The 26,377-nt window shown below is 33.1% G+C and overlaps 4 protein-coding genes and 1 pseudogene across 5 annotated transcripts; 2 read left to right on the top strand and 3 right to left on the bottom strand.

Moving 5' to 3' along the window:
- Positions 1 to 2,928: 2,928 nt before the first annotated feature.
- LOC120271784 lies at positions 2,929 to 4,516 on the top strand (annotated as a pseudogene).
- A 1,236-nt stretch (positions 4,517 to 5,752) lies between these two features.
- Positions 5,753 to 6,239, bottom strand: LOC120272676. Of its 2 annotated transcripts, none has more exons than XM_039279553.1 (2): positions 6,091 to 6,239; positions 5,753 to 5,998 (listed from the first exon to the last, which is right to left on the bottom strand). In XM_039279553.1, the coding sequence occupies exons 1-2, from the start codon at positions 6,208 to 6,210 to the stop codon at positions 5,888 to 5,890; spliced, it is 231 nt and encodes a 76-aa protein (XP_039135487.1). In that variant the 5' UTR covers positions 6,211 to 6,239; the 3' UTR covers positions 5,753 to 5,887. The 2 variants fall into 2 exon arrangements, with proteins under 2 accessions (XP_039135487.1, XP_039135486.1); XM_039279552.1 differs by having other exon boundaries at positions 5,753 to 6,004.
- Positions 6,240 to 15,297: 9,058 nt separating this feature from the next.
- Positions 15,298 to 21,445, top strand: LOC120272522 (phosphatidylinositol 4-phosphate 5-kinase 9-like). The gene is given in 10 exon segments (XM_039279360.1): positions 15,298 to 15,445; positions 15,852 to 17,180; positions 18,246 to 18,413; positions 18,785 to 18,950; positions 19,399 to 19,509; positions 19,670 to 19,735; positions 19,737 to 19,858; positions 20,261 to 20,418; positions 20,755 to 20,920; positions 21,007 to 21,445. Coding segments are annotated over 9 exon segments (2,490 nt in total). The 5' UTR covers positions 15,298 to 15,445; positions 15,852 to 15,915; the 3' UTR covers positions 21,275 to 21,445.
- Positions 21,446 to 21,508: 63 nt separating this feature from the next.
- On the bottom strand, positions 21,509 to 25,347 carry LOC120272523 (NAC domain-containing protein 78-like). Its single transcript, XM_039279361.1, has 5 exons — positions 24,266 to 25,347; positions 23,968 to 24,159; positions 22,734 to 23,447; positions 22,497 to 22,638; positions 21,509 to 22,214 (listed from the first exon to the last, which is right to left on the bottom strand). Exons 1-5 carry the CDS (start codon positions 24,728 to 24,730, stop codon positions 21,781 to 21,783), a joined length of 1,947 nt encoding a protein of 648 aa, XP_039135295.1. The 5' UTR covers positions 24,731 to 25,347; the 3' UTR covers positions 21,509 to 21,780.
- A 252-nt stretch (positions 25,348 to 25,599) lies between these two features.
- Positions 25,600 to 26,321, bottom strand: LOC120271785 (putative glycine-rich cell wall structural protein 1). The gene is made up of 3 exons (XM_039278458.1): positions 26,105 to 26,321; positions 25,978 to 26,046; positions 25,600 to 25,625 (listed from the first exon to the last, which is right to left on the bottom strand). The coding sequence occupies exons 1-3, from the start codon at positions 26,319 to 26,321 to the stop codon at positions 25,600 to 25,602; spliced, it is 312 nt and encodes a 103-aa protein (XP_039134392.1).
- Between the last annotated feature and the right edge of the window lie 56 nt (positions 26,322 to 26,377).

Below are 26,377 nucleotides of genomic sequence, written 5' to 3' on the forward strand. Positions count from 1 at the left end.
AGTCTTCCAAGTGCCATCTTCATTATCCCATTTTTCCATGATCTCTTCTTCACTATTTTTTTTTTTCCATTTTCCATTTTTAGTTTGAAATATATATTATATAAAATGGGTTGTGAAGCCATGTTACAGTAACAACGAAGGGGTTCTATTATTTTTTTACTAATTATTATTATTTCTCTCAGAAACAGCCTTTAATATTTTCATTTTTGAAACAACCAAAATATTAACCCCCCTCCCTTCTCCCCCCAAGCAGAAGCCATGAATGAAACCCTTCTTTCTTCACTTCAGTCTTCCAAGTGTCATCTTCATTGCCCCCCTTCTTAAATAGAAGCCATGAATGAAGCCCCTTCTTTCTTCATTTCAGTCTTCAAGTGTCATATTCATTGCCCCATTTTTCCATGGTCTCTTCTTCACTGTTCAATTTTTTTTTCCATTTTTTTTCATTTTTAGTTTGAAATATATATTATATAAAACGAGTTGTGAAGCGATGTTATAGTGACAACGAGGGGGGACACGTGTAAGCAAAAGTCATGAATAAAGCCCCTTCTATCTTCATTTCAGTCTTCCAAATGCCATCTTCTTTGGCCCATTTTTCCATGGTCTTTTCTTATGTTTTTTTTTCCATTTTTCATTTTTAGTATGAAATCTATATTATATAAAACGGGTTGTGAAGCCATGTTCTAGTGACAACGAAGGGGGACACGTGTAAGCAAAAACTATGAATGAAGCCCCTTCTTTTTTTCATTTCAGTCTTCCAAGTGCCATCTTCATTGCCACCATTTTTCCATGGTCTCTTCTTACTATTTTTTTTTTCTTTTTTTTCTTTCCATTTTTAGTTTGAAATATATATTATATAAAAGGTAAATTACTCATATTAGTCCCTATACTTTTTCACTTTGCCCTTTTAATCATCCTATTTCAATTTAAGCACTTTTAATTTCTCTACTCTTTGAATAAGTGCAATCAAGTCCACCATATACACTTTGAATATATCAATTACTAATTTTTATTGTTCATATATTCTATGAATCATATAAAAATAAAGAATTTATATTATTTTCCTAAATTGTGTATATTACAATGATAATTATGGATGAATTGTGTAGTATATTAATTATTTTTATGATTAGAATAGTTTTAGAGAAAATGAAATAAGTACATTGACTAACATGAGTATTCTACCTATATAAAACGGATTGTTGCCTTTACAACAAGTGAAAGAGAACAGGTTTCTTTATAGATTGCTCTTGCATTGTTTTAAAATAATTATTCTTTTAATAAACACGTATGTTTTTTTGTCACAAGCTTATAAAAAATAGACCAATAAAATTTAAATTCAAAATTAATATTAATATTGTTACAGTTAAATGGTAAGATACGAGAGTCTCATAATATAAACAGTGGTTTATTAATTTACTGATGATATATACATTTACATGCTGGATTCACTAACTTGGTTTACAGCAATCCTTCCCCTGTGAAGGAATCAATGCTTACACAAAAATTTTCCCAAGTATGAATGCATCTTGGAGGTGATAATTCCTTTGTATAAAGGAATTTTTATCCAACAGATTGAGGAATAGCCATTCCCCCAAATATTGGAGGGAATGCTAATTCTTTTGATGGGAAAAGAAAGATTTTACCCTCCCTTAATACATATCTTCTCATCCATGCTAGGGTTTCTGTTTGGATTTTTGATTGGCATCATCTCCTTGCCTCTTATCAGCTTCCGATTGTCCGTTGTGTTGCAAATTAATCTAGGATTGAGTCATTTCTCAGATACAATTTTATGATTTTGTTCCTCTGATGCTTTCTTTAATTACATGGTTTTGTTCTTTGTTTTATTATTATTATTTATTATTTATTTATTTATTAATGGAGTTGGTAATATTTTGTGGGTTCTTTTCTAAAGATGGTTGGGATGGTTGGGATCTCATTTGGAATTTTATTATGATTTGGTTATAGTTTTATGATGTTGATAACCATACGAGATCATGTTGTTAACCGGGTGAATTTCTTGGATGAATTGATTGAATTTTATCATCACATTGTACAACCTGCATGTTTTAGTTTTTAAAATTTTTTTACAGAAAGTAACTAAATCCATCAACGTAGATATCGATCAGGTGTCATGTTTTCTGAGTTGTTGATGATTTGGTTAAAGTTTTTGTATTAAGCAACCATAATTATTGGAAAACTGTTTGCATGTAATTATGGTAAAACTACTCAAAATGGAATCTTGTGGATCAACATAAGATGGAATCTACGTCTCCAAAAAAATATTTACAAGTCTTGTGGATCAAAATTTGTTCAAACTATATATCCATTACAAAAAATTTATTGGAATTATAGGTGATAAATCTATGGGAAATTCAATCCTTAAATTTCTTACTATTTGGTGTTCATTTTTTTAACCAAATCATTCTTACAAAATTTTAAAAAAAAAGTATAATGTTGCTCAATTATCTCATCTCATTTCGTCTCTTTTTAATCTTTTAAAATATTTATATATTTCTCTTCTACCTTTTTTTTTCATTTGTTTAATAATCATATATTTTTCCATCTAATATGCACCTTTAAAAAGAAAAAGAAAAAGAAAAAGAAAAAGAAAAAGAAAGGTAGTGAAACCTTGCGATAGGGCAATCTTCCTGCCATGCATTTTTTTTTTTCTATGAATGACCTCTTTTGTGTATTATAATATATGATAAACTCAATCAATCCACAAAAAGAAACACATTTATTGGAAATTGAGCAAGTTGAGAGTTCCAAAACAAACAACATTACGAGTATAAATGGAAAAAAAAACATAATATAAGTCCATTGAAAACTTTAAAATTCTTGAGATCACAAACATGCACCAAATAAAAAATCACACGTCAACTATTGGATAGCCCAATGATATGACACCAAAAGTATAAGGGGGAGGTCATGGGTTCAAATCCCTCCCCTGACTGTACTGTTCATATACTGTTCACCCGAAATTTTTATATTATTCTCATACTGTATATATACATCGTACAGGTTTCATGATCTTGCTTTGGTACTGTTTATATTCATATAAAAAGTGCACTTGTCGTCTATTATTCATCACACACACATAAACACAAAAAATTCAATTGAGTTACTTTTTTTTTCTCTTTAGTTTCATTTTCCACTTGTACCTACATTTTGACTGTCTGAAGATCAATTTCACTCACTTCTTTCTCATTCTTAGCCTTGCCTTCTGTATCTTTAAATATTAACAATAATATTAAAAACAACATTAAACTTAATATAAAATTAATTATTTTGATTACAAATAATTTAAAAATTAAGAGTAATTACATGGCCAATTATTCTAGCCTGATATTAAGCCAAGCATCTTTAGTAGAAACCATGAATGAAACCCTTCTTTTCTCCATTTCAATCTTCCAAGTGCCATCTCCATTGCCCTTTTTTTCATGATCTCTTTTTTACTGTTTTTTGTTTTTTTGTTTTTTGTTTTTTTCTTTTTATCCTCATTTTTAGTTTGAAATATATATATATAAATAATATAATATAATATAATATAAAACAGGTAGTGACAGCTAAGGAGGATGCATTTCCCTTTAGATTGCTCTAATTTTTTTTAAAATAATTATTTTTTTAAAAAAAACCCCTATGTTTTCTTATGTCACAAGTTTATAAAAAAATAGACCTATAAAATTTAAACTCAAACCTGTAATAGACCTATAAAATATAAACTAAAACCTAATGTTGCCGTTATTATAGTTAAACGATAAGATACTGGAGTCTCATAACATAAACAGTGATTTATTAATTAAATGATGCTATATTTATATATTAAATTTACTAAAAAGATATTTCAAATGGCATATTCATATCATTATTCATGTTTTTTTAACATAAATTTTAAATTTAAATTATGTGAATTCTAATTTTTAAAATATATAAAATATTATAAAACATTAAATTCAAAACCCTAAAATCTTAAATACAAATACCATGCATAAAATTCTTTACCCAAATTCTAAAACCTTAAATTCTAAACACTAGACACAAAACACTGAATATATATACCATAATATATCCTTAACTCTAACTTTAAGCCTTAAACCATAAACCTTTAACAGTTTGCTTTGCTTTTCCAAACTGTTGGAGCATTCAAGGTGAAGCACAAAGGTGGACAAGTAAAAATAGTCTTCGGAACGTGAGTTTCTTTCTGCACAAACAATGTTTTTTTTACAAGTTTGCTGCATATAAAAAATTATACCTTCTTTTCTGCAGTGTTACTACACAAGACCTTGTTGATATAATCAAGGCACAATTGCAAAGGTTTGTTACTTCTTCTTCATCAATATTTTTCTGCTGTTTAATTAATTCTTGTGTATGTTTATTGTTCTTTTTAACTTTCAGGGATGTCGATAAGAGAATTATTTCACTCCCAGAGATTCATGAAACAGGGTAATATATAGCTGAGCTTAAGCTTCACCCTGAAGTCACTGCCCAAGTGAGACTCAATGTATATGTTAACTAGTTCAACCATTTTGTAAGTAAACCATTCCATCCGGCCACAAAACAATGCAACATATCTGTTTATCTTTGTTCAAGAGAATGATTTATCAATGCAGACGCATATGGCATAGTTTAAACATGGCCTATATATATATATATATATATAGCTCATTAATTATCCACTTCTTATGATAGGTTAATTAATGTTCTCTTCCTGTGTCTCATGCATGGTTTATGTTCTCCCATCTTTTTCTCTCCAATTTGACTTGGTATTTGATGTGATGTACATATAATCAAGATTTTGAAACTAACCACATTGATCATAGAGATCCATCATTCTAATTTCTCCATAACTCGAGTTATAAAAAAGATTTGGTAAGAGTATATAAAGCTAAAGAGAATTTGTCTCACAAACGATGTGAGACCATAGACCTAAATCACTATATACCAACAATAATGACCAAAAATGGCATATAACCGATTTGGAACCTAGCCAAGGTTAGAAGATGTACATCACATGCATGCACACATGCCGCATGTAACACGTTAAGTTTTTGTTTTTAAAAAAAAATAAAATAAAATAGATAAATCATAATTAATTTAGCAAATGACAGGTCTGTTTACAATGCGAAACAGAAATAGGATTTCAGCATGCTAAACGTTACAACTCACATATGTATTTTATCATGTGGTGGTCAAACAACTTTTTATCATGTGGTTTATAATTATTCCAAGATATCATTATTCCTCCCAGTAACTGACTTTAACATTTTTTTTGTTTTTGAAACAACTAAATTATTAAAACCCTTTTTTTTTTGGTTTGCCATTCAAAGGAGGAAAGAAAAAAAACGAAAACTGGTTGGAGGATATTTTATTGAACCAAATTTTTCTCTCAAAAATTAAAAAACAATATATAATGTCGCTCAATTATCTCCTCAATCTCCTTTCATCTCTTATTAATTTTTCAAAATATTTATATATTTCTCTTCTATACTTTTTATTTTTTTTAATATTCATATATTTTTCCATCTAATACACACTATTGACAAAAGGTAAAAAACATGTAAAAAAAAATGTATTGAACCCTCACGATAGAGCAATCTCCTTCCCAAGCACTTTTTGTTGTAAATGAAACTATTTTATGTGTTATAATATAAGAAAAGCTTAATAAATAAATAAAATTATAAAATAGATAAATTATAAATCTATTAAAAACTATATCAAGTTCAAAGTTCTAAAACAAAAACATTAACAAGTATTAATGAGAAAACAAAAAACATAATATTAGTCCACTAGAAAAATCTAAAATTTTTTAATCACATACACTACTTATTTTTTATGCACCAAATTAAGGAAAACACAGACATACATTCATACACACAAAAAAAAATATTCAATTGAGTTGCTTCTTCTTCTCTTCAGCTTCATCCGCTGCTTGCACCTGCATCTTGGCTGTCTGAAGATCAGCTTCACTCGCTTCTTTCTCATTCTTAGCCTTCGCTTTCTGTATCTTTTTAATATAAAAACAACAGCATTAAACTTAATATGCAATTAATTGTTTTGATTACTAATAATTTAAAAACTAAGATTTATTACCTGGCCAATTATTCTAGCCCTGATATTAAGCCAAGTTTCTTTAGCAGAAGCCATGAATGAAGCTCCTTCTTTCTCCATTTCAGTCTTCCAACTGCCATCTTCATTGCCTCCACTTTTCATGATCTCTTCTTCACTATTTTTTTTTTCTTTTTTTTCCTCATTTTAGTTTGAAACATATAATATATACATGTCGTAAAGCCATGCTATTGCCTGCCAGCGAAGGAGGACACGTGCTTTAACAGCAAACGAAGGAGGACACGTGCTTTTACAGGCAAACGAAGCGAAGGACACGTTTCTCTTTGCAAGCGTAGGAGGACACGCTTCTTATGTATTGCTCTTAGATTTTTTTAGTCTCATAACATAAACAGATTTATTTACTAGATTTAAGACTGTTCATTTGGTTTACAAGTAATTACAACAATGGTTTCCCTGTGAAGAAATTAATGCTTAAAAAAAATTTCCCCACTTTTGGATGCATATATATATATATATATATCTTGGAGGTAATAATTCTTTTGTGTAAAGAATTTTTATCCGGTCGGTAGAGGAATAGCCATGCCCTCCAATATTAGGAGATTTTACCCTCTATTAAAGGAGGGTAAAATCTCCCTGCCTCTAATCAGCTTCTGATCATCAACTGAGTTGCAAATCTTGGATATGAATCTGATCCCAAGTACAATTTCTATTATTTTATTCCTTTAATACAGTTGGGTTATTTTATATATGATCCATGCTATCTTTGATTACATGGTTCTGTTCTTTGTTTTCTTTTTATTTATTATTTATTTATTTATTTATTTATTAATGGAGTTGGTAATATTTTGTGGGTTCTTTTCTGAGTATGGTTGGGATCTCATTTGGAATTTTTTTTATTGTGATTTGGATTCCTTAGTATTTACATTTACGGCTTCAATGTTTCTTATTAACATTTTTATTTGCATATTTCTGGTTTCTGGGGGTTGAGAGGTTGTTCGTATGAATTTTGTTTTGGAAGACTGCTTAATTTTTTTTCTAATACTGCTTCAATAATGTTTATGATTAACTTTTTCAATCCTTCAACTTTTATCATTTGAATATATTCTATGGCAAAATTTGTTGCTGTGAATTTGTTGTGAATTTCAAACTATTTAGACTTCTTGATTCACATTTATTGAGCAAATATTTTGAATAAAATGGATAAAGCATAATTTATTGAACAAATGACAGATCTGTTTACAGATGTTAAACAGAAATGAGAATTCAATAGGTTAAATGTTACACTCACATATGTTCTTTGGATGATACCCATAGGGTAACCTTTATAATGTGGTTTATAATTATTCTTAAATATCATTATTACTCACAGAAACAGCCTTTAATTAATTTTTTGGTTATTGAAACAACGAAAATATTAAAACACCTTTTCTTTTTGTCATTCAAGGAGCAAGGAGGAGAGCCAAAAACGAAAACTATTTGGAGTTTATTTTTTTACCAAATTATTCTTTCAAAAATTGTAAAAAGTGTAATGTCGCTCAATTATCTCAACTCCTTTCTTCATAATGACATTTGGGTTGAAGGTGATGAGCAAATAGGGAAATCTTTCAATGAATTTTATCAATCTCTTTTCCCCACCCTTTAACCAACAGATTTCTTTTGGATTGGCAACATTTATTCATCTATAAGGATCATTTTGACCTTTCTCAACCTGAAAATCCATTTTCCATTGAAGAGATAAAATAAGCTGTCTTCGATTTAAATTCAGATAAAGCTCCTGACCCAGATGGATTTCTAATCTTCTTTTATCAAAAACACTGGACCACCATTAAGGACACTTTGGTCAAACTTTGAGAGGATTTCCATGATGGATCCCTCAACTTTGAGCGACTAAACTGGATACACATAGTTCTCATTGCCAAAAACAATAATCCAGGGTTGGTCTCTGATTTTTGCCCCATAGATTTAATCAACTCCACCTGTAAGATTATATCCAAGATCCTTGCATCCCGCCTAAGCACCTTGATCAGTGACCTGGTTGATGAGGCTCAATCTGGTTTTATCAAGGGTAGATGCATTGCAGACAATATCATTGGGGCTCAAGAAGTTATTTTCAAGTTACGGAAACAGAAATCCCTTGGATATGTTTTCAAAGTGGATTTTGCCAAAGCTTTTGACTCTCTTGACTGGAACTTTCTACTGGAAGTTCTTGCTGCTAGAGGCTTTGGACCTAGATGGCACAATTCATCATCAATGGCACCACACAAGGATATATTCGTTGCAAAAGGGGTCTCCGTCAAGGTGACCCCCTTTCTCCCCTTCTTTTCGCTCTGGCTGTTGACACTTTGAGCGCTATGTTCACACACGCCCTTAGATCCAAAGTTATTGTGGGAGTTCCACTTGACCATTCAAATAGCATCTGTCATCCTCAATATGCAGATGACCTTTTAATCTTCTCTGCTAGTGGACATGAAGACCTCCGAATTATCAAACTAATCTCTACATTTTTGAAGGGTTTTCAAGTCTAAACATTAATTTTTCGAAAAGTTGCCTTTACTCCACAAATTTTGGATTCCAACTTCATCCTTCTTCTGCCAGAATTTTAAACTGTTCCAGGAATTGTCTCCCTCTCACCCACTTAGGGGCCCCATTATCTGGAAAAAGACCTAGAAGAGTAGATTGGGCTAAACTCATCCAAATGGTCCGATTCTAGACTCACTCCCTCGGAGAGCAAACTACTTATCTCTTGGTGGTCGATTAACTCTCATTAATTTCACGTGTCTCTCTGCTCCAGTCTCATCGGATGTCGGGTGTTCAAACTTCCCGTCCGGGTAATCAAAAGAAATTGACAAAATTCGTCGTGATTTTTGTGGAAAGGACCCGATTTGCGTTCCAAAGGCATCGATCTGGGTTGTTTGGAGCAGTAATCACTGCACCTAGAAACATGGGAGGTCGGGGATTATCAATCTCCAAGAATTCAACAAAGCTTTCCTCGGGGAAAATGGTGGTGGAAACTTCTTTGCAATCCCTAATTGTGGTTGAGCCAAAAATCATTCACATCAACTACCTAATTGGGAGCGCAAATGGTGTGCTCTCTCACATTCCACCCGAAATAAATCCTTCTTTTTAGGGCGGGAGTGACCTCCACATTGCACCTTTTTTTCGATCCCGCATCACCCTTAATCGGGGATAATTCCCCTTCCCGGTCCCTAGATAAACATGGCAAGTTCACGATCAAATCCTTCTACAAATTCCTTATTGACGGTGGTACTCAAGTCCACTTCACAAACTTTTCTGGAAATCCCACTGTCCTAGTAAAATCACTATTTTCTGACGGCTTGTCTGGGGAGGATAAAAATTCTTACTTTAAATAACCTCTTCAAGAGAGATTGCAACTTCCAAAATTCCACTGATACATGTGTCCTATGTCATCAAACCTCAGAGAATCTAAATCATCTTTTTCTTAAGTGCCCCTACTCTAGTCATTTATGGGAATTTTTTTCACACATTTTTAATCCTTTTACCATGCCTCATTCAATACAAAACCTTTGGACATCCTAGTTACAATCTCTTGATTCCCCTTCCAGACACATCTGGGATCTCATCTCTCGAACTATTTTGTGGAACATTTGGCTAGAACGAATTTCCCGCTTATTTCAGCTAAAAGCTTTACCGTCTTACATTGTCATCTTTAGATCTGCTAACATGCTTCTCTCATGGTTATCTACAGATTCAGACAGTCATCTGCAATCCAACACCGATGCTTCACAAAAAATCAAGCGCTCACTCAACTTCCTTAACGAAAGAGTTTCCCACCAGGTCGGCAACTCGGCGCCTGGCATCACGACGGGATTAATCCTCCTTCTTTTTCTAACTCGGACGGACCCTACGACTCCAGTCGGCACCTTTCGTCGGTCCCATTGTTTATTTTCGTGATTGTTCTTTCTTCGCTAACTGCTTTTTGTAATATTTGTCTTTTCTCACTTCTGGTGAGGGGCTTTCTGAACTGTTTCCTTCTGTATTGTTGTCCTTTAGTTTTTTAATAAATCGGTGGTTTATCCACATTTACCTCAAAAAAAAAATATATATTTCTCTTTATCCTTTTTTTTTTAGTGGATATATATATATATATATATATATATATATTTCCATCTAATACGCACCATTGAAAAAGAAAAAAAAAGTTTTTTAATGATATTGTTGGGTGATTTATTCATTTTTTTAATATATATATATATATAAACATCATGATAGGGCAATCTTCCTTCATGCACTTTTTTTTCTGTATGAATGACTTCATTTTGTTTATTATAATATAAAATAAATTATTTTTTAAGAAAAATAAATAAATTATAATTTTATTGGAAACTGAGCAAAACGATACAACGAGTTTGAGTTCCAAAACAAACATCACAATTCACAAGTATAAATGAAAAACAACACAATATAAGTCCGCTAGAAAATTTTAAAATTTTGAAATCATATCAACTCCTATTTTTTCACCAAATAAAAAAACAAATACACCGACACACAAAAATATTCAATTGAATTGCTTCTCTTTTTTTACCTTCATCCGTTTGCAACCGTATTTTACCTCTCCCGAGATTTGCTTCACTCCATTTTTTCTCATTCTTAGCCTTACCCTTCTTATTTTTTAAATATTAATAATATTATTAATTAATAACAAAAATTACATTAAACTTAATATAAAATTACTTGTATTGATTACTAATAATTTAAAATTTAAAATAAATTATCTGGTCAATTTCTCTAGCCTCGATGTTAAGTCAAGCTTCTTTAGTAGAAGCTATGAATGAAGTTTTTTTTTTCTCTATTTCAGTCCTTTTCTTTTTTTTCTATGATCTTTTTTTTTTTTTCATTTTTAGTATGAAATATATTATATAAATGGGTTGTAAAGCCATGCTATAGTGACCGCGAAGGGGGACACGTGCCTTTACGGCCAGAAGAAGGGCACGTTTTTTTATTCTACATTCTCTTGGGTCACAAGCTTATAAAAAGATAGATCTTTAAATTTTAAAATTTCACTCTAAACAGTCAAATGATAAGATATAAGAGTCTCATAATATTAATAGTGGTTTATTAATTAAGTAATGTTATATTTACTAAATTGATTTTTCAAATGGTATGTGCACATCATTATTCATGTTTTTTCACCTAAATTTAAATTAGGGAAAAATACAAAAAAAACCCATGTGGTTTCCGAGTTTTGCAAAATAAGGAATGAGGAATTTTTTTTCGATTCTATGATGTGTGGTTTCCCAGATTTGCAAAAAGGGAAAAACCGAGTTATCAAGCAATTAATCGGTGTTAACTCACAAGCGCAAAAATCGTCATTTTATTTAAAAATCAACTTATATGACATAAAAAAATATATTTTTTTAAATTTATTTCTCTTCAAAATTTCACTAAACAAAGAAAAACTTAAATTCCAAAAAATCAAACAAAAATCATGTTGAAAAAATCTTGTTTTTTTAAAGCCCACATAGCTGATTTTTACATAAATAGATCAATTTTGCCCTCTAAAAGCTGGAAAAGTTAACGCCGATTAATCGCGTTTTTCCTTTTTCGAAATCCTGAAACCACATATCATAGAATCGAAAAATTCCTCATTCCTTATTTTTCTAAAAACTCCGGAAACCATAGCTGGGTTTTTGTACTTTTCCCTTTAAATTATGTAGATTTAAATTTTAAAAATTATAAAATATTAAATCCAAAAACCCTAAAATCTTAAATATTGAATCCTAAACAGAAATTACTTTAAAAAAAAAATAGGAAAGAAAAAGAATCAGGATGTCAATATCCACGTTATTTAAAAATTATTTAATAAATTTATTATATCAAAATATCATAATTTTGAAAAAGAAAATTTAACTCAAAATCATTTCCTATGATTCAGGTGATGGCCTCTTCTGATCAACCCAATTGATAGATTTCCTTTGAGATTTCACTTATATTTGTATAACTTTTTTAATAAAACTAATTAAATATTTTATAAAAAAAAGTAAATTTATTATCATGAAAAATAAAAATATAATAAACTATAATGTCATTAACTTTGGAAGTTCATTTTTTAATAATAAATTAATATAACGAAATAAAGATATTTTATAAAAAAACATATATAAATTTAATTTTGTGAGAGCAATTTTTTATAAGTTCACTTTCCAATGGTATGCAAGCAATTTTTTTTCTTCATTGTTTGTTGTTTGTTTGCTCAGGCTCATCCCTAATTTCTTATTATTTATAATTTTGTTCCTCTTAATTTTTTTAATATATTTGTGTAATTATTTTTTTTGGATTTTATTGCTTATGAAAACATATTTTAATAGCATTTTTTTTATGATGTTCATCACTTCTCTAACTTCATAATGAATATTACTAACTTTATATATTCTTAAGGAGTTTTTTCTTCATTATTATTATTATATATATAATAATAATAATAATAATAATAATAATAAATGAAAAATAAAATTAGTCATATGGTTAGTGTAGTTAGGCATTCACCTAAATACCTAATGATGTAATGAAGAAATTATATAACTAATAAAATAAAATAAAAAATCATGATTGATAGGCTTAGATTAGATGGACTGGCTTGGTTGAACCAAACACAAGTAAAAAAACTGAACATATATTTGAAGGGTAATCACACCCTCAATAACACATGTGTCCTCACAATGTATAAGTTCAAACACATCCCTCAACAAAGTATGAATATTTTATAATTATTAGCTTAGTATATTAAAAAAACTAGTCATTTAAAAATCATCATTTTGATTTATGAAAATAATCCAAAATAATCTGTAATATAAACTTTGATTTTTATATTATATATTTATTTATTTAACTTCGATATAATCAATGAATATGACTTGTTTCGTCTATGTACCTCCCTTCTGTACACTCCTCTCATATTTAACTTATCAAATGAATTTCAACTTGCATATATTAATATATTCTTCTATTTAATATAGTACATATAGATTATTAATGAAGACATAAATACTTAGCTTTAATTAAAAAGTGGTTAGATTGTTATATGTATGTATATATATTGTCGACAACTTTCAATATTTTTAATTTAAAATTAAAATAAAGAAACAATACAGGTGTTTGATGATTGAACTAAAGATAGATGGAATGCCCAAGATGCCTTAATTGATTAAATTAAAGACTTAGAAAATAAATTATTAATCTTCATTAAAACAAAACAAAATTGATGATCAAACACACAATTGTTGCCTTGTGGTTTGATTAGAGCTAGTTTTCATCATTTATGGGATTTGTCTTTATTTTAAAAAAATTTCCGGCCACCGATTCACCGACTTTTCTTATCACAATTTGATTATACTCTTAAATTTTTATTTATTTTTAACATTATATTATTATTAAATAAAACATTATTTTCATCAATGCTTTTTTATCATTCATCTAATAATATTTCACTATCTTAAAAAATATGTCATATTATTTGCAAATACAAATAAGAGAGCGTTCAATAGATTATTTATGTAAATAAAAATACATAAAAATTATTTATTATCTAATAAAGAAATTATTATTCTAAAATAAGCCTGTTGACAAATCAACAAAGCAAAGTACATAAAAGCAAAAAAAAAAAAAAGGGTTTGAATTTGAATAATTTATGGTCCAAATTTGATAAAAATTATGTCAAACTATGGCCAACTAACAACACTTCATTTTCAAACATAGCTTTCAAGCCTTTCATCAATTCAAGTTACTATTTCCTTTATGATATTTAAATATGGTCGGTAATAACATCATATGCCAATTAATCTTCATTAATGCTAATCAACAATTATTAACTAACTTAGACTAAATAATCTTCAAAAAAACATTTTCATATATAAATATTTATAATTTCATTAAAAAAATTTGAAACTATATAGTTAATGCTTTGTGTGTGTGCATATACATATATATATATATATATATATATATATATGTACACACACAGAAGCTATCATTTTCTTTGGCTTTTTCTTATTTAATATTATTATCACAAGTTGATGAGGTATATTTGATTTTATTAACTCCATTAATACATAAGCCAACCATTGGATGCACACGTCTGTACCTGGTCTTTATTAAATCTTTCCATCTTTTGTCTCATCTCCTTCATTATCATTATTAAATATCAAGCTTATAGTACAATTAAGAGTTCATTGTCTTTAAATAACAATTAAACTCCACTTTAATCAAAGCAAACCATGCAAGTTGTATCCATACAATACTTTTTCTTATTATTTATTCCTTCATTTTTATTTTTATTTTTTTTTATATTCCACAGCTAGTTTTTTTTTTAAAAAAACTAACGGTTCTAAACTAATCTGTTATGAGAAAAAAAAAAATTTTTTGTGAAGTGAGCAAATCATACGTCAAAAGCATGTATAAATATAAAGTTAATATTTTAACATGACTGTAATTTCACTCTGTATAAATTGAGGTTTCAAATTTAATTTTTTAACAAAAACATGAATAATGTACACATGAGATATTTGACAGTAAATCAGCCTGTAGTACTAACCGGAACTTTATAAATAATAAATTTCATCTAATACTAAATTTATTTTTAGATTCAACTTTGCTTCAAATGCCTCAAAGTTGATGATACATTGATACTCAAGTTGATATATATATATATATATATAATTAAAGAGCATAGATAAAAATGAAATGGAGGACAGTAAGATGGAAGACACCTAAGACCGACAAAACCTACACCAAAACCTAAACAAATATCTATTGCGTCCTAGTGTCAATCCCACTATTCACTCTCCCCATTAAATTATTAAAAAAAAAATCCCAAAAATAATATTTTCTTTAAAAAATTAAACAAATTTCTCTTCCACCCACCTCACCCATATATATATATATATAAAAGCCTCACATTATTTATCTCCATAAAAAAAAAATATCAATTCTCTTTTTCTCCTCCACGTGCTTTGAAAACAGTGTTATGCATGAACACACACAAAAGAAAAATAATAAAATAAATAAATAAATAAAGAAAAGCAAGTTTGTTATTCTTTCCTTTCCTTTCTTTTGGAAATTGGAATAACTCCAACTTTAAACTTTCTATTATTCTTATTTTTTTTTTAAAAAAAAAAGAAATATTAAATATTAAATATGATTTAATTAATTAATATAAATATGAGTGGGTCCACTAAAATCTAACCCCTGTGGTTAATTCTTGATTGTCAAAAGGCTCTGTTTCTCTCTCTCTCTGTTTTTGGGTGTGTGTACTTTCAACTTTGTTCTTCTATTGTCGGAAAGCAGGGGTAGCTTCAGCTAAACTTCACCTGCATCCCTCGCCGTCGACGCTGCTCCTCCGGCGGTAAACCATCTCTGCTTCTCTCTCATTGTAGATCTGTGTATTTGCTTCTTCTTTTTTATTGTTTTGATGCTTGTCTTGGTTTTCTTGGCTGTGTTTGTGTGGTATTTTTGTTTTTGGAGATGTTGAGAGGGTTTTTGATGATGATGGTCCTTGCTTTTATGTGTTTATAGATGAAGAGGATGATGAGAAATGGATTAATACAGGGATGGAGTTATTGGTGAATTCTTGATGTTCTTGAAATTTGATTTTTATTTTGTCTGATTTTTAGGTCTATTGGGGTTTTTGTGGGTTTTGTATGTTTTTTCTTAGTTCCTGGTGGATGGTTAGGGTTTTTGACCTTGGAAATGTGTTCAAGATTGGGATTTTATATGTACTGCGAATCTGATTGTGTTTTCTGTTAGTACAGGATTGGAAAATTGAAAATTTTTCTTATTGAGGATTGAGGATTTGAATCCTTTGAGACATTATGAATGTCAGCCCCTGTGGTTCTTGTTGATGGAGCAGAAGGTGCCCCATCTTCTTCGGAAAAGGGTAGATTATCACATGCCACTAGTTGTGTTAGTGAGAAGGATTTCTCCTCCTCACTCTCTCTGGTTAATGGACAAAGTGCTCATGTGTCTAATGAGGTTGCTGGGTTTAGGGTTTGTGAGCTTGTGCTTCCAAATGGAGATTTTTATTCAGGAACTCTTCTGGGAAACACGCCGGAAGGATCAGGGAAGTATATATGGTCTGATGGCTGTGCTTATGATGGGGAGTGGCGAAGAGGGATGAGACATGGAAATGGTAAGATGTCATGGCCTTCAGGAGCTGTTTATGATGGTGAATTTTCTAGTGGGTATATGCATGGTACTGGTACATACATAGGGCCGGATAGAATGACCTACAAGGGTCGTTGGAAATTGAACTTGAAACATGGATTGGGGTTTCAAACGTATCCGAATGGTGATACATTTGAAGGTTCTTGGATCCATGGGAGCATGGAAGGGCCTGGGAAATACATATGGGCCAATGGTAATGTGTTTGTTGGTAACATGAAAGGTGGGAAAATGTCTGGGAAGGGGACTCTCACTTGGAAAAATGGGGATACGTTCGAAGGGAAATGGTTGAATGGATTGATGCATGGCTTTGGAGTCTATACTTGGAGTGATGGTGGATGCTATGTCGGAACATGGACTAACGGGTTGAAGGATGGGACGGGCACCCTTTATCCGAGTGGAAGCAGGATCCCAGTTGCACAGCAAGTTTATGTCAATGCTTTGAGAAAACGAGGACTTTTGCCTGATTTGAAAAGGCAGAACTATGGTTCACGTATTCTTCATTCTTCTTCTGTTGATATGGGGAACATGAAGGTTGGTGAGATTGCACGAGCAGGGGTTCACAAAGGAAGTTTAATAAATTTGGAGCAGTCTCGCACCCAAAATGTTTCTCTGGAGAGACGCTGGAGCCTTGAGGTAGCCATTGAAAAGGTTATCGGACATGATATGTCATCAGATATAGAAGAATTGGGTTCAGGTGTTGGTGGAAAATTCAGTAATCGAATCGTTCCAATCTTAGAGAGGGAATATATGCAGGGGGTTTTAATTAGTGAGCATGTAGTCGAGAACAACTTTTCACCACCATCCAGAGTAGCAAAAAGACGTCAAAAGAATCTTGAGGACATTAGAAGGCCTGGAGAGACCATCATTAAAGGTCACAGGAGTTATGATCTAATGCTCAGCCTGCAGCTTGGAATCAGGCAAGAAAACCTGATATTTTTTTTGTTATTGAATAAGCTCAGTAGTTGTTTTACTATTTTCTGCTTGCATTCATTCTGCATCTGTTCTTTCTTGATTTTATTTTTATTATAATTATAATGGGCTCTTTATTTACCGACTTTGAATATTGTCTCAAGGCATGCAATACTAATGATTGTCTTTTCTCCTGGAGATCCAATGGAAAGAAAAATCATGCAGACTCTTGTTAATTGCATTTCATTTGATGGTAGTCTTTTAGTGGGAAAATGAATAAATTCTGTCCAACAAAAAAAGAAAAGCATGCATACAAAATTAACAAATTCTTGATTCTATTCTTTTCTTATTACAATGGGCTCTATTTACCACTTTGAAAATTGTCTCAAGGATACAGCACTAAGTTATTGTCTTTCTCTTTCTCCTGGGGACCCAATGGAAAGAAAAATCATGCAAACCCTTGTTAATTGCATTTCATGTGATGGTGGTCTTGCAGTGGGAAAATTGAATAAATTCTGTCCAATAAAAGAAAGAAAAGCATGCATACAAAATTAACAAATTCTTGATTCTATTCTTTTGTTATTGCAATGGGCTCTATTTACCACTTTGAATATTGTCCGAAGGCATACAACACTAAATTATTGTTTTTCTCCTGGAGATCCAATGGAAAGAAAACTCATGCAGACATTTCATTTGATGGTAGTCTTTTAATGGGAAAAATGAATAAAGTATGTTGAACAAGAGAAGTTTGTGTGTATGTAATTTATGATTTTTTACATTGCGTATATTTAGATTTTAGCTATATAATGTGCATATTTGTCGTGCCATGTAAGTTTAAGTCCAACTTAGAGACTATGGTTATGTATTGCAAATGTGCATTTTTTATCAGATATGTACACGTTACGAGGCACCAATCACCAATTGCTAGCGGTCATTTTCCTGATTTTATTTTAATCTGAGAAAATAGAATGATATTTCCTTTATAGGGACTATGCCATCTTATGGCTAACATCATGAAGGTCTGGAATTCTTTCGTGAATTATGACAATCAACTTGTATTCTTTTGTGCTTAGATATACTGTGGGTAAAATTACACCCATACAAAGACGTGAAGTTCGCACATCAGATTTTGGTCGTCAAGCAAGCTTCTGGATGGATTTTCCTAAAGCAGGCTCCCAACAGACACCTCCACACCGCTCAGAAGATTTCAAGTGGAAAGACTATTGTCCAATGGTCTTCAGGTTGGTTTCGTTATTATCATCTCTTTAGGAGTGAATTTGAATTTAATGTAACTGTATTTTTCCTATCTCAGTATGTATGTACCCTGTGAAAGTAGTGGTCATGTAATAGCTATGCCTGATCTGGTCCTAGCCACATCTACTGCAGCAAATATGGTGACCCATAAACATAGCTGATCTCCTATTCTCTTGAGTTCTGTGACTACTGACTAATGTCTCGATTTTCTGGTGACACTATGTACTAATATATCTTTGGTCATCTTTCCTTCTGCTTAAATCTTTTTCCTATAGTTTGTTTCATCTTTCTATTTCTTCTTGAACATAATGTTGTGAGTTTTTCCTCATATTTGTTTGCTTTTAAAATTTGAATGCAGGGATTTGCGAGAAATGTTTGAGATTGATGCTGCAGATTACATGATATCAATTTGTGGAAATGATGCTCTCAGAGAGCTCTCATCCCCAGGGAAAAGTGGGAGCATCTTCTTTCTTTCTCAAGATGATCGTTTCATGATCAAGACCCTCCGCAAGTCCGAAGTGCAGGTGTGGTTCTCATCTTATATCATTTTATTCCATTTGTAATAGGACTAGGAGAGCATGTGAACATTTGCTCTGACAATGATAAATAAGCATTATGTGCTGAAATTCAATGGTCACTGAAGCTTCCCATATTGAACAGTAACATAATTGTCAATTTAATGTAATTTATGTTGCTGCAGATCAATTTTTTTAACTAGCTATGCATCTATTGTTGCTTTCGTTTGTCTTGTCCGTTAAGCCATCCAATCTTTTGATCTATTTTGGCTTTACTTGGATCCTTGTTTCCTGGAAGTACCATTGCAGTTTTTACTACCCAGATGAGTTTTGCGATCTTCCCACAAATGTATTAAAGCCATTAACATGAGCCATCGAACATATTAAAGTGTTCACTTGATAATGTCTTTCATTTTGAATAATGCCAATTGTATTGACAGTGCATAAATGAGTGTAGGTTCTACTGAGGATGCTTCCAAACTATCACCATCATGTGCGTAGCTATGAGAATACACTTGTAACTAAATTTTTTGGCCTTCACCGGGTTAAACCTTCCAGCGGTCAAAAGGTAAACAACAACCACAGCTAACGTCAGATTTTGTATGGTCTATTTTTGTTGGTGATGATGCAATGCCATATTTAATTTCAATTAACTCATGTCTTTGCATTTTGAATACCATGTTCTTATATACACAATGACTTTATTCTTGGCTGTTCGAAAATTGCAGTTCAGGTTTGTAGTAATGGGCAATGTGTTTTGCACAGAACTGAGAATCCATAGAAGATTCGATCTGAAAAGGATCATCCCAGGGTCGTTCTGCTGATAATGTTGAAATTGATGAAAACACTATTCTTAAGGATTTGGATCTGCGCTACCGCTTCTTTTTGGAACCGTCTTGGCAGGATGCCTTACTCGAGTGAGGAAATATCCAACTATTACTTTAGATAAATTTGGCACAGTAAATAAGGTGTCTTTGTTTTTTATAGGCTATGGTAGGCAAAGACACCTTACTTTATCATTAATTAGTTATTATCTATACGCATGATGGGTAATAGTTATTATAGGAACCTCTTTTTATTCATGAATACCTGAATTTCCTTGGTGACATCCAACACTATGCCAAAATAAAGAGTGTTTGGCAAAGGTCTCTGTTGACGTTGTTTTTGCTTACCTTATTGCAATTTGTTTCTTAAGTATCTTGGTCAAGCGGATCTTAATGATCACTCATCTGAAAATTTGCAATATATCTATTGTGTGATTCTTTAATATCCAAAATTCTTCATTAACTTTGATTCAATTTGATATATTTCTCCTGCAGGCAGATCGAGATTGACAGTAAATTTCTTGAGAGACAACGTATTATGGATTACAGCCTCTTGCTAGGGGTGCATTATCGAGCTCCCCAACATCTGCAGTCACATTTATCTTACCATAGACGCCCCACAGGAGATAGATTGGCCATTCTATCTGAAGAAGGTGAGGAATTCTTTGATATTAAATGCAGCATTCAAGTTATTCTTTGGTTCTGAAATATTGTTCTTTCAAGAATTTGATATTTTATAGCTCAACAACTTGGACAATTATTGCCACTTTACATATGATGATGTTGATGTAAAGTATACTGGTGAAGGAAATACTTGCTTTCAATGGAATTGATATTTTGAATTTTATCAATTTGTTTGCGTGTAAATTTTTTGAGAGAAAATGTCGGCAAACTATTAGGGAACATCTTCTGTATGTATTATTTAGTTTTGTTTCTTATTCACATTACGTAAGTTCAGCCTTTCAGTTTTAATGAAGGTTTATTTTCAGATGTTCAAGAGGATGAGCTATTGAATTACCCACAGGGTCTTGTTCTGGTCCCACGAGGACGAGACGGGAACAGTGTTGTTGTTGGTTCTCATATCAGAGGCAGTCGGTTGCGGGCATCAGCTGCCGGTGATGAGGAAGTTGATCTCTTACTTCCCGGCACAGCAAGGTGAGCTTCTTCGACGTGCTTTGCCCACGCTTTGGTAGATTACCATATTAAGTGTTGTTCACTTGTGGTGGTGTTTGATTGAACAGGCTCCAGATACAACTTGGGGTGAACATGCCTGCGAGGGCAGAGCGAACCTTGGAGGAGGACAATACCCAGGTGTTTCATGAGGCATCTGATGTTGTTCTATACGTAGGGATTATCGACATATTGCAGGAATACAATATAAGCAAGAAGATCGAGCATGCGTATAAGTCTCTTCAGTTCGATTCTATCTCAATATCTGCTGTTGATCCTGAGTTTTACTCCAAGCGATTCTTGGGATTTATCCAAACCGTATTCCCTAAGAACCCTTAGCAGGTTTAGCAGGGTTCTTTTTTGGTTGTTACTGCAGCTTCTTTGGCACATCATCTGGGCTTGTCTATTTTAAGGAGTTTAAAATGTAAAAGATTTCTTCAGTTCAGGTTTTGTGCTTTCCATTTTCATGTGCCAAAACACTATATTCAAATGAGTAACTGCAACTTGTGACTTGCTAGTGTATATACAATGGTCAACCATCAAACAAAGATATCTGATGAGAGAGCAAAATAATGAATTCTGAAAACAAACATATATATCTTCTTCACTTTAGATAGATATGTTCAACCATTGCTCGGCAACATACTCATAAAACCACCAAAGGTGACAAACCTGGTGATGGGTAAGAGTTGCTAGACATCCTGGATAACCACATGCAAATATCTATTAGTACAGTCTAGTAACAACAACAGTTATAGAGCACATAAGCTGGCACATAACATCTATGGATCTTTGCGGGTCATACCACATGAATGTCACAAAAGCAGCATCATGTACCCGTTAACTTACCTTGTATATATAAGCACCCCAATCTTGCAGTTTGCTGCGAGAATTAGGGTTGAAAGGAAGATGCAATAGAAACCACATCGAATCATCCTTGACAAGAATCCACTAGACATCTTTGTGATGGGTTCAAGGCATACAATTTGGCCTAATTTCGCATCACCATACATTCCATATGAAAGAAGGAAACTCATATCCCCATTCTTCTGCAAGGACCAGCGGTTTGCACCGTCTACCACTGCCATACTGCTTATATGGATCATCCCAGCAGTTAGATGGAGAGAGCTAACTGAAAGGTCTGCTGAACTCGAGGCAAGCGATTTAACTGGATCTGCAGGATACTCAGCTGCGAAAGCAGGGGCCGAAGGTATTGAGCCCAACATGTGCACAAGGCTTTTTGAGAAGGTCTTATCACTGGCATTATTTTTGTCAAAACCTGCAGCAGATAGTTCCAGAAAATCTAAGATCCCTGCTCGTATAAATTGAACATGCAAGGACAGCTAGTACATATTAAGTTCAAAAAGACTCAATACTTCATGGGCAACGGAAAAAGCTAAAATAGGTAATACAACTTCCGATCAAACAGAAATTCAAGAAAAGGCCATACCATGTGCTTTTAGTTTTCCGAATAAAATTATTGGAGATGCAAGGGGTAACTAATTTGTTACATATTTCTGACAAATGGCTTGAAAAGCATTTAAAAATAAACAAAAGATACCTTGTTCACAAATGAAACTCTTGTCTTTATTAATTAATTCATTTGCAGTCAGTAATGTTCCAGAGGATGATGCACCCAGTCCAGCATCTGTGTCCGAAGCTTGAGGCAACGCATCATTAGGTGGATCACTGCTGCCATCAAACTGTATAGAAGCAACCAAATTAGTAAAAGTTTCACGTTTTGTCAACAATTCGCTTGCAACCATTACAAGCCAGTTGAAGGAGGGACCATGTATACCTCGACAAAAAGGTTGGCCTGGCTGAAGTTGGAGGAATCAAAATTCCCCAAGTTTCCTGGAGGGACCAAAGAATTGTAGTATAAGCTATTATCTGTTGCATCAAAGTACTCCATCAACTCATCCACCCTATCAAACCCCCATGGCTCAGCCTCCAGTGGGCAAAATTCATTAGAACATGAAAAGCTATCTTGACCATAAGATGGACCATGGTTGGGCGCATCATAAAACATTGGAACATTTTCAGCTAATTGAGAATCATTAGGTTGCAGATGAACATCCTGAAGAGCAGAAGGTATTTGAAGTGGTTGTTGCGGCACGTCAAGGTTTTCATTAATAATATCAAAGAATTCCTCTATATTGACTTCTAGAGGATTACCACATTCTTCCTCATCAATAAGAATGTTCTGGTCAGCAGGAAACCCGCTGAAAAATTCAGCTGACTCATTTGTATCCTCATCCAAGCCCAGAGTTCGCACAAAATCATTCAGCTCCACAAAACCATCATTTTGGGATGGAAAAATTTCAAATTGCTCTAGATTCACAGCACTCGCTCCTACAATATTAGTCAATGTTGGATCCTCTAGTAAGCCAGGTACGTTAGTAACACCATTGGCGTTATCACCAAAAATAGGATATTGAAGTACGTCTTCAAGATGGCTCCCAGCATCCTGCTCATCAGGATTCTCGTGGGAAAGAGGCAAATTTTCAGGTTCCTGGAAGCAAGTTTATAAAAGATTAGTATATACCACACACGTGCACACACTAAGGAGAATGCAGACAAAATCTATCCATTTAGCCCAACACTGAGAATTGAATTTCAAAAGCCTAATGCAGTACAAAGTTACAAACATTTAAATAAGCAACCTACATTGTTCTGGTTTCAAGCTACATGTAAAATAACTAATCAAAGCAAAAAAAATAAAATAAAATAAAATGAAATGAAAACACACAGCAACATCAATAAAATGGTTCAACTAAGAGCAATTCCCAGTCATGCTTCATCTCAATTTTATGATTTCAACAAGAACAATAATAAAATTCAGAAAATATCAATGATACATAAAAGAAGATGCTTCATCTCAATTAACATGCAAATTCAACCATCAAGAAAGCGCACATCTAACCCAGTAATACATAATCCCTTAATGAATTTTCAAGATTTCAATTTTGCTACTTTATGAGCAAAAATAAAGCTAGATTAATTGTAAAGCAATTCAGATTCATTAAACTTACTTGCAATAGGTCATTCTCCTCAAAGAAATCCTGGATCCCACCACCAACGAACACACCATCTCCGTTCACTGTCTCCATCGCAAGATCATCGGCTTCCTCCCACTCCTCCTCGACGAACGGTGCCCCATACTGCGCCCCGTTCTGTGGACCCGTACCCCTTTTCTGGAAAATCCTACAAACGGCATACCCATCCTTCCAAGAAACCCACCCCAAGAAAACAAATCTCAATACCAAGAAGATCAAATCAAGAACAAGATCGGAAGAAAACAAAACCCTAATATATTCTTATGAAACACACCTGAGGAACACCGGAGAGCTTGAGGTTATCGTCTTCAAGGCGATACTCGTGCATGACCCAGTTAGTGCGCTCGCCATGCGGTGCACGGCCAGAGTGAAAGACGAGCGTCTTCTTCATTCCAACGCAGCGTGTGCCATTCCGGATCGGCCGATCTTTACCCGTGGTCTTCCAGTACCCACCGGCGGTGCCCCGATTGGTCCGGGACCGGTTGGAGTACTTGCGATCAAGGGGACTAAAGAAGTACCACTCCATGTCGCGGCTCTGGAGGCGGGACAACGGCGGGAGATCCCATGGCTCGTGTTTGTATATATCGACCTCGGCGATAGCATCGACGGGGATTTTGCGGCCGAGGATGTAGCGCTTCAGGTAGTAGCCCACAAGCTCCTCATCAGTAGGATGGAAACGGAACCCCGGCGCAAGTCTCGATGAGGATTCAGCACCGGCGACCGGAGGGTTAGAGTTCATCGGGAAGTGGTGGTGGTCGAGTGAGATCGCCACGTCTTCTTCGTCGTCGATAGATCCGATCGACGAAGGGGAGCTCCAGAGCTTGCCTTGATGCTAGGGTTTGGAGATCTATTTTCTAGGGTTAGGGTTTGAAGGTCGGAGAAGAAGAGAATGGAGAACGAGAAACGTGGAAGAGAAGGAAGAGGAGACCAAGACTCTGTATATTTGCAAAAATATCCCTCTCTTTATAGGAATTATACATGTTTGAAATTCAGAATAAATCAGGGATGTATTCGGAAAAATGTCATTGAAACTTGGGAAATGACATCCAAGACCTTGCACTGTATATCACTGTATTGATAAAAAATAATAATTTAAATGCAAAACTTAATAATTTAAAATACATACACTATTAAAATTTATTTAGGGTTTTTTTTTTTGTTTAAAATTCTCCCATGATATGTTTAAGTTTGCATGTCACCAATGTAAGAGCAAAATTGTCATTTTAGTAACTTATTTTTTAGATTTTTTATTCTAATTAGTTAAATTTAATAACTATAATTATAATTTATAAGGGATGAGTTTACCATAACAAAGCCTTCAACATGGCATGCCAACTCAACCAGAAAACAAACTGAACAATCTTTTGAATTATTCAAATACACACCATATATATATATATTAATATATATGTATATATATTATTTCCCTGATTAACAAACATAAAATTATAATAAATAACTCAAAATACACATTATATAAATAAAACTAAACATTCACCATAAGATGTGGTTTCTTTAATCAATAATACAATATTAACGATATATATATATATATGAGGACCAATCTCTATGGACATCCATAGATAAAAAATCTATGAATGTCTATTATCAGCCGTTGAATCGAGATCCAACGGCTAACAATGATGAACAGTAGATATTATAGTAATATAAAAAGTAATTACTGTTCGGAACAGTATAATAAACAGTGGTACTGTTCATCAATGTCAGTCATTGGATCATGATTCAACGGTTGATAATTGCGACGTCCATAGATTTCGTAGGGATGTAAATATATATATATATATATAATCTCCAATACTAAGCAAGGACAAATAGATATATAGAGAACTAAAACTCTCATGAGGGTCAGGCATACTCAAAAAGGGTTTGATCACCAATGTCCACCACCAAATCCAGATCCATATCCAGAACCATAACCAGACCCTTGTCCAAATCCTGACCCTCCACCACCACCACCACCACCACCTCCTCCACCACCACCACCACCTGATTCATTCCCATATCCAGATCCTTGCCCATATCCACTTCCATATCCTGATCCTTGCCCATATCCAGAACCATTTCCACCACCACCACCACCTCTACCACCTACCACCACCACCACCACCTCCTCCTGAACCATATCCAGACCCATACCCAGAACCATATCCAGATCCATATCCTAACCCACCTCCACCACCTCCACCACCCCCACCACCTTCACCACCACCACCATTAAGATGGAACCGAGCTCTTCCAGCATGGATGAGCTCAACGGAGAAGAGAAGCAAGAAGAGTGTGAAAGCTAAAACCTTGGAATATACTGCCATATATATATATATATATATATATATATCCTAGTTTTCAGTTTTTGTTTTTTGTGGGA

This window comes from Dioscorea cayenensis, chromosome 11, assembly GCF_009730915.1.
Source record: "Dioscorea cayenensis subsp. rotundata cultivar TDr96_F1 chromosome 11, TDr96_F1_v2_PseudoChromosome.rev07_lg8_w22 25.fasta, whole genome shotgun sequence".
NCBI lineage: Eukaryota > Viridiplantae > Streptophyta > Magnoliopsida > Dioscoreales > Dioscoreaceae > Dioscorea > Dioscorea cayenensis.